We start from the raw sequence: 14023 nt of genomic DNA, 5'->3' as shown, positions 1-14023 counted from the left end.
CTAAAAAACTACATTTCAAAGTTAGTGTTCAAGATTTAAGGTAAATTACATATACTCGTGCAAGATACGGGAAATGGAAATAGGGAGAGGTCATGTATTCTGCTACTTCTGGTGGTTAACATCAACGTGGGGGTATCTGGTTTTCCTGTAGAGGATTTCCGCATTTGGCAGTGGCAGCACAGTTCTAGAGATAACAGTTTTCATGCCAGCTTCCAATTCAGCTGGTCACTTCATGATAGCCAGGAGCATCTTTGGTGACCTGATCTGGGGCATGGCTCTCAAAATCATTCCTGAAAGCTTAACCTAGAGTCTACATTTTCAGCTTTCCTAATGATTCTGTAAGCCATTTAATGCTCTCTGTATGGAAATACCTTTGTGTGTAAACTAGCTAGAGTGAATTTTGTTCCCTACAACCGGACTCCAAATACACAAATTTTGTTACTAGAAGTGGGATGCTACCATAACAAACCTATAATATGCAGAACTAGCTCAGTAGGAAGGTAGAGGGTAAGAACACAGATATTACAGACTGGAAAGCTGATGACTATTGTTATATTTCAGCAAAATATTTACAGAACTGTTATCTGTAATGTCTTGGGAGTCAGACCTCAAAGGAAAAGGTTGAGACAATTAAGAACACTGGTCTTTCTTACTGCTTTCAGTGAGGTTCTATTCAAGACACATAAATCTGGGCAAGAACTAGCCAGCTTGCAATCAAGGATGAAAAGGAATCCATTTCTCTGTGCCAATGGCCTAGAATTAAAATTGTGTGGTAACTTGAGACCATATGGGACTAAAAAAATCCAACTCCTTCTAATTCTCAAATTGAGGCAATGATAAGAGGTAAATGGAGAAGTAGTTTTGTGAAAAACTGATGTTAATATTAGGGAAAACTGCGTGAGGGGTATACAGGTACATTCTATACTATCTTTGCAACCTTCCTGTAAATCTAAAATTATTCCAAAATTTAAAAGTTTATTAAAAGAACCAAAATAACAACAAAAATATTGGCCCCAATTCTTTCTCAAGCCTATAAAAGCCTGCTTGTTCTACCTTTAAAGAAACTTCTAGACTTCTAAAGCTTCCAGATTTCTAACTTCCAGAACTACACCAGCATGACGTAGGCTACAAAAGCTGAATGGCTCCAAAGAACATAGTCTTCAAAACCCCTTCAGCTATGGCCTTGAAAGATAACAAAGGAAATCAATCAAAGGGCAAAGCCAGGAGTCATATGGAGTACAATGAGCAAGTGTTTCTCCTAGAGGATAGGACAGAGACTGCTACATGGGCTAATGAAGAACTTATTCCACTGCTTTCACTGTCTTCACAATTTCTGCCCAACAAGATTTTATCTCTGCTATAGACCAATGACTCCTCAGTTTCCTATTCTTATCTTTTCTAAACAGTAACTTTTATTGTGGTTATCCTGTGCCTACTCCAGCAATGTATAATGAATGATATGTGTATGGAGATGGGAGTGAGGAATGCAGATTAACCTGCCTCTTAGTTTTTAGGTGTCAGACCATGACGTGCATGGTTCAAGGCACACCTGGACCTTATGGAGAGAACTGCACATAACCCAGAGATCCTGGACTCTGAGCTGGATACAATGACTAAATGAGACATGGAGGTTGTCTCCAGCAGGGTGAAGGTAGGAGTACTCTATATATGGGAAGAATGATAAACAGAGGTAAGTCTGTGGCTAGAAGAGTAAACTATGGCAGACTGTTAGTTGTCCCCAAATAACCATTGTAGTCTTCTGCCATAATAGCAGAATTTGGGCTAAGCATTTCCCAGACCTTCTCATAACTTGATATAACCACATGACTAAGTTCCAGCCAATCTGATATGCACAAAAGTGGCGTGTACAATTTTCAGCCTACACGAGAGCAGTATGCCCTCCCTTTGCTCCTTTCCTCCTTCCCAATAGGAATACAGATATGAGAGTGGAGGCTGAAGCTATCCTGGTTCATAAAATGGAAGCTACTTATTAAGAATGGCAGATCAAGAAGATAGAAGGAACTTGAGTCCATCGTCACTGTAGTTTAAGATACCACACCAGTCTTATCACCTACCTAGATTTTTATATGTTACAGCAACAGAACCAAGAACCCAATTACTATATAAAGGTTCTTTAGCTTTTTCCCAACTCGTTTCTGGTGACCCTTTGATCTTGAACACCAGTTAACTGAATTGCAACTGATTTCTGTTAAGGTATTACCTGGCAACTGTGTAATAAGTTTTCTCTCCCAAAAGACAGACAGACAGACAGACAAACAAACAAAACCCACAACCCACCCACTATGAGGAAGAGAACTGTGAGCTGGTGACTATCCTCTTGCAGGTATGTCCTTTTGTTCAACACAAAAAATAGCTCCAAAAGATTGATGCTCCTTGCCTAGAACCTATGCAAGGTTTTATTTTTTTATTTTATTGGAGTATAATTGCTTTACAACGTTGTGTTAGTTTCTGTTGTACAATGAAGTGAATCAGCTATATGTATACCTATATCCCCTCCCTCTTGGACTTCCCTCCCAGCCCCCCATCCCACCCATCTAGGCCATCACAGAGCACCGAGCTGAGCTCCCTGTGCTGTACAGCAGGTTCCCATCAGCTATCTATTTTACACACAGTAGTGTATTTATGTCAAACCTAATCTCCCAATTCGTCCCACCCTCTCCTTCCCCCACTGTGTCCACATGTCTACCTAAGCTAACTTTTCACATGAATAAGGTAAAAAAAATTTTTTACAGGTAAAGGGAAGAGGGAAGGAAGGGGGTCCATGCTAAAAGAGTGGCCAAAAAGAAACACTTATTTAGAGTTCTTCAGCTCTATCCTTCTTCTAAGTGCTGCAAATAAAAAAAGCTAGGATGGGAGAAGTGCACGGAAATGACCAAAGCAGTACTAATGGCCAAATCCTCTCCCTATTGAGCCCACAACCTACTGTCACCAAAATACTCTAAATCTTATTCTTCTATCTTTGGGATTCCCATAAACTGAACACCATCCCGATCTTCTTTAGTGGTTGTAATTACCAATATAAGAAACACTGATCTAGTGCCATAAAAGTTCTTAAAGCAACTTACGACGATGAATCATTTTCTTTAGGGTAATCTTCATTCAGCTCTGAGCCAGATGATAGCATTCTTTTCCTCTTTTCAGTCCTATAGAGAACAGAGAAAAAACGTTATTTTTAAAAAGTTGTAATTCATACTATTAAAAAGTATAAACCAACATACTCAAGAACAAGAACAGTGACTACTGCTATCTAATTCTCTACACCACATTTAAATTAATATACTGTGTATCTGCAAGCTCTATACGTGTCACTAACATAAATCACAAGACAAATACTAATTATCTCCAAAAAACACACTTCACACTTTCTTCTTCTAACTGGAAAAATCTTTTTCTCAAATTATTGGTCTCTCTAAAAGGCCTGAAAAACATTTATAAACAGGCAGAGCTAATGACTAAGAAAGAAAAAACGTCTTTCATACCTATTTTCTAATAACCCTGATCTAAGAGGTGTGGATGTAGATGTCAAAGAAGGAACTGTCCGGGTAGCAGTTACTCCACTTCCAGCTGCGGCCTTAATCGATCCTCTACCTGGATTACCAAGAACTTTTCGAAATGGCATATCATCTTTAGTTTCCAAACTTCCTCTTTTTGAAGAGACCTATAAGAATAAAGTTTAACACAGCCAGTTCTTCAAATTAATTGGCATACTTTTAGACCGGTGATCCTCATACAGGGAACTTTTAAAAAAATACCCACAACTGGAGACCCAACTCCAGAGATTCTAGCCTATCTGGTATGGGGGTGAGGCCCATTCATCAGCACTTTTTTTTAAAGCACTCTAGGTGACTCTAATTTATGGTCAGTGTCAGAAATTAAGCTTGACGCATATTTTCCTACAGTATTCTTGTAAACTTACAAATTCCACAGCATTCCTGGAAGCAGAAAGGAATTTGCTTTGAATTACTGATTTAAAAAAAAGGACTCACACACACAAGACAAGGTTCTAGTGACCAGCATGAAAACACATCTTTAGGGGAAAAAATCCAATTATGATCATTTAAAGTGACATAAATGTGAGAAAAAGGAGGAATAATGACATTTGGTTGCCACAATTTAAATGCCAAGTCATATGTACAGCATATGACTTTTGAGGGGGTTCTAGTTTGGAGAAATGAAACTAATATATATATAACAATGGGGAGACCGAAAGTGAAATAGAGCCTACTGGCAGAAGATGAATCAAAGAATCTACCCCCAAAACACATTAAAAACATTCAGAGTTAATGCACACTTTACACATATTAGTTGGGAAACAGTGCTTTTGACCAGCATTCTGCCAGATAAGTTTTATAACTCTACATTAAGAGCTATGTGATTATCTCTATGGAAAATATTTCCAATTACCTTCTACAGAATTACAATCTTAGAATAAGAAAGAAAAAAATCTGAGGTCATCTGGATGAACGATTTAAAAGTTAAATTTATTTTCAAATGGGTAAATCATTCTCAAGATTCAAAAAAAATCAAAATACTATTATAAAAGCCATATACTGAGAAGTCTCATTATCACCCCAATGCCATTCACACAGTTCTTCCACTTCCCATCCTCCTACACCTTATAAGTATTCTTCTATTGTTTTTTTTTTTTTTTTCTTGCGGTACGTGGGCCTCTCACTGTTGTGGCCTCTCCCGTTGCGGAGCACAGGCTCCGGACGCGCAGGCTCAGCAGCCATGGCTCACGGGCCCAGCCGCTCCGCAGCATGTGGGATCTTCCCGGACCAGGGCACAAACCCGTGTCCCCTGAATCGGCAGGCGGACTCTCAACCACTGTGCCACTAGGGAAGCCCTCTTCTATTGTTTTTTTATGCAAATAAAAATCAATATTTTATTCTTGTTATACAAACAGTAGCATACTATATGCATACTGTTTTGCATATTTTTCAACCTTTTTTGACCATGACCCCATAGCGAGAAATATTTTACATCACAACGTATTACACATACATATAAATAAGACCAGAAGTTTCAGAAACCAATACTTTTCCTTACTATGTATAATACCTTCTCTATTGTTTTCTCCTCTATTCCTTTATTTAATGCTAGTCACAATCCACAAAATTGATTTTATAATCTCACTAATGGGAATCATTATTTGTGAAAGTATATTTGCTTCTGCTAGATATGTTAACACGTATAGTTTAAATATTCTAACACGTTAAATTTCTACCTGTAAATGGATCAATCTCAAAGTAATTATAATGAGTGATAAACCCAGACAAAAAAAATTATACACTGATCCCATTTATATAAAACTCTAGAAAATGCAAAGTAATCTAGAGTGACACAGAGCAATTCACTTGTGGCTTAGGGATAGGGGCCAGACAGGGAGCTGGAGAGAAGGATTACAGAGGGGGATGAAGAAGCTTTTAAGGGATATAGCTATGTTCACTAGGTTGATTACGGTGATGATTTTGCAGATATGTACATAAGTCAAAAATGTATCAAATTGCACACTTTAAATATGTGCAATTTACTGCATATCAATCGTACCTCAATTAAAATGTAAAAAAGGGCTTCCCTGGTGGCGCAGTGGTTGAGACTCCACCTGCCGATGCAGGGGACACGGGTTCGTGCCCCGGCCCGGTAAGATCCCACATGCCACGGAGCGGCTAGGCCCGTGAGCCATGGCTGCTGAGCCTGCGCGTCCGGAGCCTGTGCTCCGCAACGGGAGAGGCCACAACAGTGAGAGGCCCGCGTACTGCCAAAAAAAAAAAAAAAAAAAAAAAAAAAAAAGCAAACAGAAGACCCAAGAGAACGGTCTGGTATCATATAGTATAGAGGCAAAGTTCATAATGTAGAACAGACCCAAAAAGCATCAAAGAAATAATAGCAGCAAACATTTATGGGGTTGTTAGTATATGGTATCGCGGGCTAAGCACTTTTACAACATGCATTATCTCATAACAACCCTTAAAATATTATTGCTGTCTTAATTTTACAGATGGGTACTAAGGCTCAGGGTACTTAAGGAACTTCTCCAATGACCTACAGCTAGTAAGTGGCAGCACCAAGTCTCAAGCCCACATCTAACTTCAAAGCTATGGTCTTAAAAATTACACTGTGGTAAATTTCAGATATGTGGAAAGTACCCTTGAGATAATGCAAGAATTACTAGACATTACAGTCTAAATTCTACTTCCTGCAACTACTTTATAGAATGTCTATCTAAGATTATCTTTTTTTTAAAAAAAGCTAAAACGATTCAAATAAACATACCTGATTGTCTGAGTAAGAGAGCTGCCTGTTGGTCTCCTTTTGTGAGGTCCTGCTGCCCAGAATAGCTCCAAAACTACCAGAACCCTGAGAAGGTTTCATGGCTGGTGGAAAAAAAAAAAAAAATCTCTAATCACTTACTTTAATAAAGAGATTTGTCATTATTATTATTTAATACTGAGGAAACAGAAACAGGAAAAATAAAACAAATCAAAGTGCTTATCTGACAGAAACAAATTCTGATATATACAGTAACTAAAATTTAGAACTAGGATCAAGCAAAAAATGAAATAATGCAAAAATCTGGAAACATGTATTGATAATAAAAGGGTAAATTTTTAAATGCAAAAAGAAAATGCTAGAAATTCTCCTATATAAATATTTGGTAATTAACACTGTAGAAAAGTTAGTCACTGTGTATCTATGGCATGAACATGGACACTGGATGCTAAGGACATGTGTCAGAACCAGTGACTGATATACTTCCAGTAATGTACATGCCAAAACATTCTCTGTAAGTTCAGCAGACTAAATGGCTTCTATTCTAAAGAAATCAATGCTAGTTTAAAGAACATGCAAAGTAATGTATAAATATGAATTTTTATATACTTTAAAAAGTATTTTAAGGGAATTCCCTGGCAGTCCAGTGGTTAGGACTCTGTGCTTCCACTGCTGGGGGCTGGGGTTCAATCCCTGGTTGGGGAACTAAGATCCCACAAGCTGTGGCGCGGCCCCTCCCCCCGCAAAAAAGTATTTTATATTTTAATTTCATTAATTGCTCACTGATGATCATTTGGAATGTTTTAATTTAAAAACATTGCAAATAATGCCGAACATCCTTTTACATATCTTCTTGCACTAATGGAACAACTTTCATAGGATAAAACTCTTTAGAAAAAGTATGTTGGTGTAAAGGATGTACAATTTTAAACTAAATTGATATTATCACTATTCCTCAAAAAAAAAATCTCTAAGCTCCTACCAAGTATATGAGAGTATCTTGCCTCCCCTCACACTACTGCCAATGTGACAGTAAGAATCTGAATTTGTTTAATTACTGGTGAAGTTGAGAATTTTTTCGTGTTTATGGGCCACCTGTTCTTCTTCCTGAATTTCGTATATGTCCCATTTCTCTACTGAATTGTCTTTTTTCTTACTGATTTGGAAAGTCAGTATTTATATATTAGCAATATTAACTCGTCACTGTGGCTGAAGTTTTCCTTTGTTTTTTCTTTTTTTCCTTGTCACAGAGATCACTTAAATTTTTAACACAGTCCAAGTTATTAATCTTTTCCTTTATTTATTTTAAACATTTATTTATTTTTATTTTTGGCTGCATTGGGTCTTCATTGCTGCGCGCGGGCTTCTCTCTAGTGGCAAGCGGGGGCTACTCTTGGTTGCGGTGCACAGGCTTCTCTTTGCAATGGCTTCTCTTGTTGCGGAGCAAGGGCTCTAGGTGCGCGGGCTTCAGTAGTTGTGGCATGTGGGCTCTAGAGCACAGGCTCAGTAGTTGTGGCGCATGGGCTTAGTTGCTCTGCAGCATGTGGGATATTCCTGGACCAGGGCTCGAACCCGTGTCCCCAGCATTGGCAGGCGGATTCTCAACCACTGCGCCACCACGGAAGCCCTCTTTTCCTTTATTGATTTTGGTTTTATGTCATACTCAGAAAGGTTTTTTCCATCCACATATTATGTTAAAATCCATTCTACCCTTCTAATAATACTTTTATCACCTTTTTTTTACATTCAAATCTTTGATCAATGTAGAATCTATTTAGATGAAGGAGTGAGATAAGGATCCAGTTTTATTACCTTCTTAAATGGTTAGCTGGTTGTCCTATTTATAGACAACAATGTTCATCTAATATTAGTCCTTTTCCCATTCATTTCAAACACCACATATTACACTCTAAATGTTTCATACTTTTCAAAGTATTTTTATATTCATTAGCTTACTCTAGTCTGCAAAGTACATATTATCACTTTTGGGCAGCTAAGGCAACTTAAACCTAAAGATTAAAACAACTTGCCTAAGAGTACAGAGTCCACAGCTAGCCACTCTAAAAGCAGTAATGACTTACTGAGTGCCTATCATGTGCCAGTCATGCTTTACATTAATGAGCTCTGATTTTTTATTAAGCACTGAAATTAAGGTGATAAAACATTCATTTTAGAGATGAGGAAACGGAAACTCAGTTATTAAGGGAGCTGCCCAAAACCACACAGGAAATAACAAGTACAGCTAGGATTCAAACCCAAACCTGTTTTAAGTCCAAAGCTCATGTTTTTCCATTATGCCATGTTGTTCAGACTCAAACTTGGGCCCCAGTCTACTGTGCTTTCCACTCTAATGCGTTTATTTATTTATTTTTTTAAAAATTAATTAATTTTTTTATTTTTGGCTGCATTGGGTCTTCGTTGCTGTGTGCGGGCTTTCTCTAGTTGTGGCGAGCAGGGACTACTCTTCACTGAGGTGCGCGGGCTTCTCATCGCAGTAGCTTCTCTTGGTGTGGAGCATGGGCTCTCTAGGTGCACGGGCTTCAGTAGTTGTGGCGCGCGGGCTCTAGAGCTCTGGCTCAGTACTTGTGTCGCACGGGCTTAGCTGCTCCGCGGCATGTGGGATCTTCCCGGACCAGGGATAGATCCTGTGTACCCTGCATTGGCAGGCGGATTCGTAACCACTGCGCCACCAGGGAGTCCCCTCTAATGCATTTAGAGACATGCTTTTCTTACACACATCAATTCTTAAAACAGTGATTCAATTAATATGATGGAATAAAACAAATATAGAAATACAGACATAATCCCTGATATATTCTAAACTTTCAAACGGTACTCAATTCCTTGATTCTAAAATTCAATATTTAGAAGACTGACATAGTTCAGATTTGGTAACATGAACACATAATGAATAGAAACCAAATGGCAAACAACCATAAAAAATTTTTTTAAACAAGAAAATAGTGTATGAAATAGAGGTATTAATTAAATCCAAGCAAGGCAGCATTGCTACATCTTCATTTTTAAAATGTTTTTAATGTGTTATATTTAAATTAAAAAACTCAAAAGTTTGTCAACTATAAAATATCAGTAATAACAAAGTACTGATAGAGCTGGAGACTAACTCTATAATAGTGGAAAACTCATTTTAAGCAACAGATTATTCCTAAAAAGATGCCTATAAATATATATTTTTAAAAAATCAAAACATTTTAAATGAAAGGGGTTGGAGGAGGTAGGGGAATCTTATCATACTGTGTGATTTTCTATAGTACCTTCTGTTTTCATAGCAAGAACAAAACCTCAGAATAAGTTTCATATAAAAAAGTAAGTATATAAGATTTATGTAACAAGGTTAAGTTTTCCCAATTGTAATTTAAATCCTACTGCTTTTCTAGACACACTCTTTCGTGGAATCTTTAGGGTGTTCTACATATAAGATCATGTCATCTGAGAACAAAGATAAATTTACTTCTTCCTTTCCAATTTTATTTCTTTTTCTTGCCTAAGTGCTCTGGCTAGGACTTCCAGTACTATGTTGAATAGAATGGGTAAGAGAGGGCATCCTTTCCTGTTCCTGATCTCAGCGGAAAACCTTTCAGTTTTCCATCATCGAGCTATCGGCTGTTCATATAAGGCATTTATTATGTTGAGGGAAGGTAGTTTACTTTAATTCCTACTTTGTTGAGTGTTTCTATCATGAAAGAATGTTAAATTGTATCAAACACTTTTTCTGCATCAAGATGATCATGTGGTTTTTGTCCTCCATTCTGCTAATTTGAATAATCACACTGATAGATTTTTTTCGTATCTTGAACTATTCTTGTATTTCAGAAATAAATCCTACTTGGTCATGGTGTATAATTCTTTTAACGTGCTGTTGAATTAGGTGTACTAGTATTGTGTTGAAAATTTTTGCATCAATATTCATGAGGGATACTGGTCTACTATCTAGTAATATTTTTGTAACTGCTAATGTCAGACCCTGGGAGGATTAGTGCTCACCTGCATTAAGTCTGTTTTGATGAACTGCATCTAGAAACAACCTCATTTCCTCTGCATCCTTACTTGGTACTTTATCAATAGACAAGAAGCTGTTATCTTGTAGAGTTAACATTAGGCGGCTTTGTTTTGCTCCACTGGGTCGAAGCACCACATTTTTAATGTTATGACTTAGCTGATCAACACAAAAGGAAAAGTATCATTAAAAACGAATTATAATGAAGCAGAAAAAGTTGTATAATGAACACTAAACTTTATACTTTCTAAGTTACACATTTCTTACTTTTTCCCATATTAATTTAGTTGTTTTTTTTCCCCCTCCAACCAAAAAGAGTTTCCATTTTTGACACATTTAAATCAAAGATTTCACTTCTAGGAGAGGCAAACGCATACTATTAAAATTTTACACAGTAATCCTAACACTCTTGATTTTTTTGGTAGGGAACTGCATATTTTCAAGTATAGTTATAAAGTTATAAAAACTAATAAGTTAATTTACAGGGCCTTGATGGTTATACCATCACCAGTTTAGAAAGCCATATTGGATTAGAGGCTTTTTCTTTCTTCGTTTTTTTTTTTAAACAAAAGCTTATGAAATATCTAGCAAGTGGTTTAAGCAGCTGCAATATAAAAGGATATACTAATCCAAACTGTAATCCTCAAAAGAATTCCACTTCTCAAACACATCAACATAAACCTTTAGCAGCATTAGAACATTCTTTTTTTCTTTTTTAACTGTCTAAGCAGGTTCATTTAACTTTCAATCACAAAGATCATAAGTACCCTGGAACTCCCTTAGCTTACTTCTCCCAATCCCCAGAACTGGTTCAATAACTTGTCTTATACTCTTCCAGACTCTGGATATGTGCTATTAAGTGATAACTTTTATTTTCTCTTGGTTGAAATTTTTCCAAGACTAAACTAATAAATCTTGCACTTTTTTCATCTAAATAATTCCTGTCAACCAGGCATCCTTATTCTCTAACACTCTCCCTCAGCAGGCATATTACAGAGGTTTCTAAAGCTGCCTTGTGCTGAAGACATAGCCTCTGAACAGCATAAAGAAAGAAGTAATAGCATTTCACAATTTTTTTTTAATTAGGGAGAATTGACCTTTGACAATTTTTAGATAAGAATGAAAAACGAGTTTTACCAGCCTTAATTTATTTATTTCAAACTTAAATAACATTTTTTAAGCTTCAAACTTGGTCTTAAATTCATGTCCTTGAGTAGAAATTCTATCATAAAACACAATAACTAGTTTCAGATGCTTTAACTCCAAAATATTTAAATCAGCAGTTTACTGTGCAAAAAGGAAAAGAGACTGCATAAAACCATTATTTCAGTCAATATGAGAATAATCTTGAACTTTATGATTTCAACAACTGAAAAATCCTAGCTAGTCACACAATTTTAGTTACTACCCATATGGTGAGGCCTCTCAGCCTTTTCTCTACGTCCACATCTCTGCCGGAGCTCCAGTTTTTTTTACCAAATGCCTAGTACATACCACTATCTGAATGCCTGACACCTCAGAAAACTCATCTCTCCCAATCCTCATGCCCCAATTCTTCCCCTCTGTCCCTTATCAAAGAGAAGATGAAAGGGACTGCCATCCACTCAAACCTAGGAATCTCCCCAGACTCTTTTCTCTCTCACCCCCCAAATCTAATGAATTAAATCTTCTTGAAATCTCTTCAAATCTACCCTTTCCTCCACTTGCTTCTCCCACTGTCTTTTCCTTTGCTCAGGACTTTCATTTCTCATCTAAACTCCCACAATAACCTCTTACACGTCCTTATTCTCCCACCAGCTCTTGAAACAAAGTCATCCGCCTAGCTGTCAAATGAATTTAAACTTAAGATTCTTGGCTCCTTAGTATCTAAGTTCCCGTTAGTATGACAAACAAGATGCTTCAAGATCTGGTTCCTATCTAGCTCTTCAGCCTCTACTTCTGCCATTCACTCCCTACTGTGCATTTATTTTAAAATAATTTTCTGGTTCCCTGAGTGTTGACTCACACTAGCATGTGTTTGTCCATTATAGAAATCACCTCCACCTTACCTCCACTGTGTCTGGCAAATTCCTATCTATCCTCTAAATCCTCAGAGCACAAAACACTTCCTTCTTTGTGTTACCTCAGTATCTCTGAGATAATTTTACAGCTGAGAATGTATCTGGTTACTCTTAAGTTTGAGAAGAAAAGTGTCTCATTCAGCTCTGTATTCTTAGCCCTTAGCACAGTACCCACCACGGTAATCTGTACGTGGTTAACAAATGAATGCTGAATGCAAATTCATCTAGAACTGAGAGGAAGGTGTAATCATAGGCAGATTCCTCATGCTTCTAAAGATCTATGTTTGTTTAAGTATTTAAATATTTACTCAGTGCTAATTTGGGATGAGGACTGAAAGACTGAGCCTCTATTTGAAAAAAATCTTTCATTGAGATGGGCAATTAGTAGATATATACACGTGGTAGAAACTATCGTTTCTATTACCCATGTCACCACCTCCAATCTATTTAAGAATATCTTTGATACATAAATTCATAATCAATGTATTTCTGTAGTTTAAAAGCAAAGATAAATCGAAATTTTACTTCAGCTCTGGTTCTCAAGCATAAAGTTTTATAAATTGTTCTTCAAAAGAGTACTTTAGAATGAATATTATACTTTTCTATAATCTAATTAACAAATATAGCATTTTTAAGTGCAGAAAAATGTAAGTAAGACATTAAATTCAACTCTTATCAACACAAGTAGTTCTTGGCTGCACAAGACAGAAGTGAAAACAACATTAACTATCTTTTGCAGTGAAAAAATAATGAGATCTTTCAAAAGTTAACAGTTAGAAGAAAACAGCTGTAAGGATGACCTTGAATAATCATCCTTGAACGGTCTATACCACAACCTTTGGCAGGATTATTTATGAAGAAGTAATTAAGAAGAGACACTAATGAGTCTTATTAAAAGCTAACACTAAAAAAAAAAAACGAAATTGAGTTATTTGTAGTGAGGTGGATGGACCTAGAGTCTGTCATACAGAGTGAATGTAAGTCAGAAAGAGAAAAACAAATACCGTATGCTAACACATATATATGGAATCTTAAAAAAAAAAAAAAAGGTACGGATGAACCTAGCTGCAGGGCAGGGATAAAGACGTAGACATAGTAAATGGACTTGAGGACACAGGGTGGGAGGGCGAAGCTGGGGCGAAGTGAGAGTAAGCATCAACATGTATACACTACCAAATGTAAAATAGTTGGCTGGTGGGAGGCAGGAGCATAGCACAGGGGGACAGGGAGGACGATGGGAGGGAGGCTCAAAAGGGAGGGGATATGGGGATATGTGTATGCATATGGCTGATTCGCTTTGTTGTGCAACAGAAACTAACACAGTATTGTGAAGCAATTATATTCCAATAAAGATCTATTAAAAAAATAAAAATAAACTCAATACTGCAAGGATACATCAGTCAGGGAAATTTTTTCTTGACCTGGCTGGTCCAGAACATAATCATCAGTGAGGCTTTTTGCAGTCAAATACTGTGGTTGTAAATGTGGATTTTTTCCTCACATAAGAATATTATCTAATCCTTTATAAGATGTTATCAAGTGTATTGTCTCACTATTATTTTGTGTTAGTCAGTTACCTAGGTTAATTACATATTATACAAAATTCACTTCTTTATAGCTGCCTTCCATTTTACTACTTAATGGTATACAT

The 14023-nt window shown here is 36.9% G+C and overlaps 1 protein-coding gene across 6 annotated transcripts in view; it reads right to left on the bottom strand.

Annotated features, from left to right (window-relative positions):
• USP37 (ubiquitin specific peptidase 37) overlaps nucleotides 1–14023 on the bottom strand; it is a 97793-nt gene that overhangs the window by 73236 nt on the left and 10534 nt on the right. For all 6 annotated transcript variants that reach the window (XM_082631500.1, XM_082631501.1, XM_082631503.1 and 3 more), the window contains 4 exons: nucleotides 10300–10471; nucleotides 6298–6398; nucleotides 3501–3679; nucleotides 3087–3164 (listed from right to left, as the gene is read on the bottom strand). In XM_082631500.1, the coding sequence (XP_082487626.1) occupies nucleotides 3087–3164; nucleotides 3501–3679; nucleotides 6298–6398; nucleotides 10300–10471 (530 nt within the window). The remainder of the gene's footprint in view (nucleotides 1–3086; nucleotides 3165–3500; nucleotides 3680–6297; nucleotides 6399–10299; nucleotides 10472–14023) is intronic.

The sequence above is a fragment of the Mesoplodon mirus genome (genome assembly GCF_964341445.2).
Source record: "Mesoplodon mirus genome assembly, chromosome: 8".
Classification (NCBI taxonomy): Eukaryota; Metazoa; Chordata; class Mammalia; order Artiodactyla; family Ziphiidae; genus Mesoplodon; species Mesoplodon mirus.
Note: the sequence above shows the minus strand (reverse complement) of the source record. Positions and strands in the feature narration are given on the sequence as shown.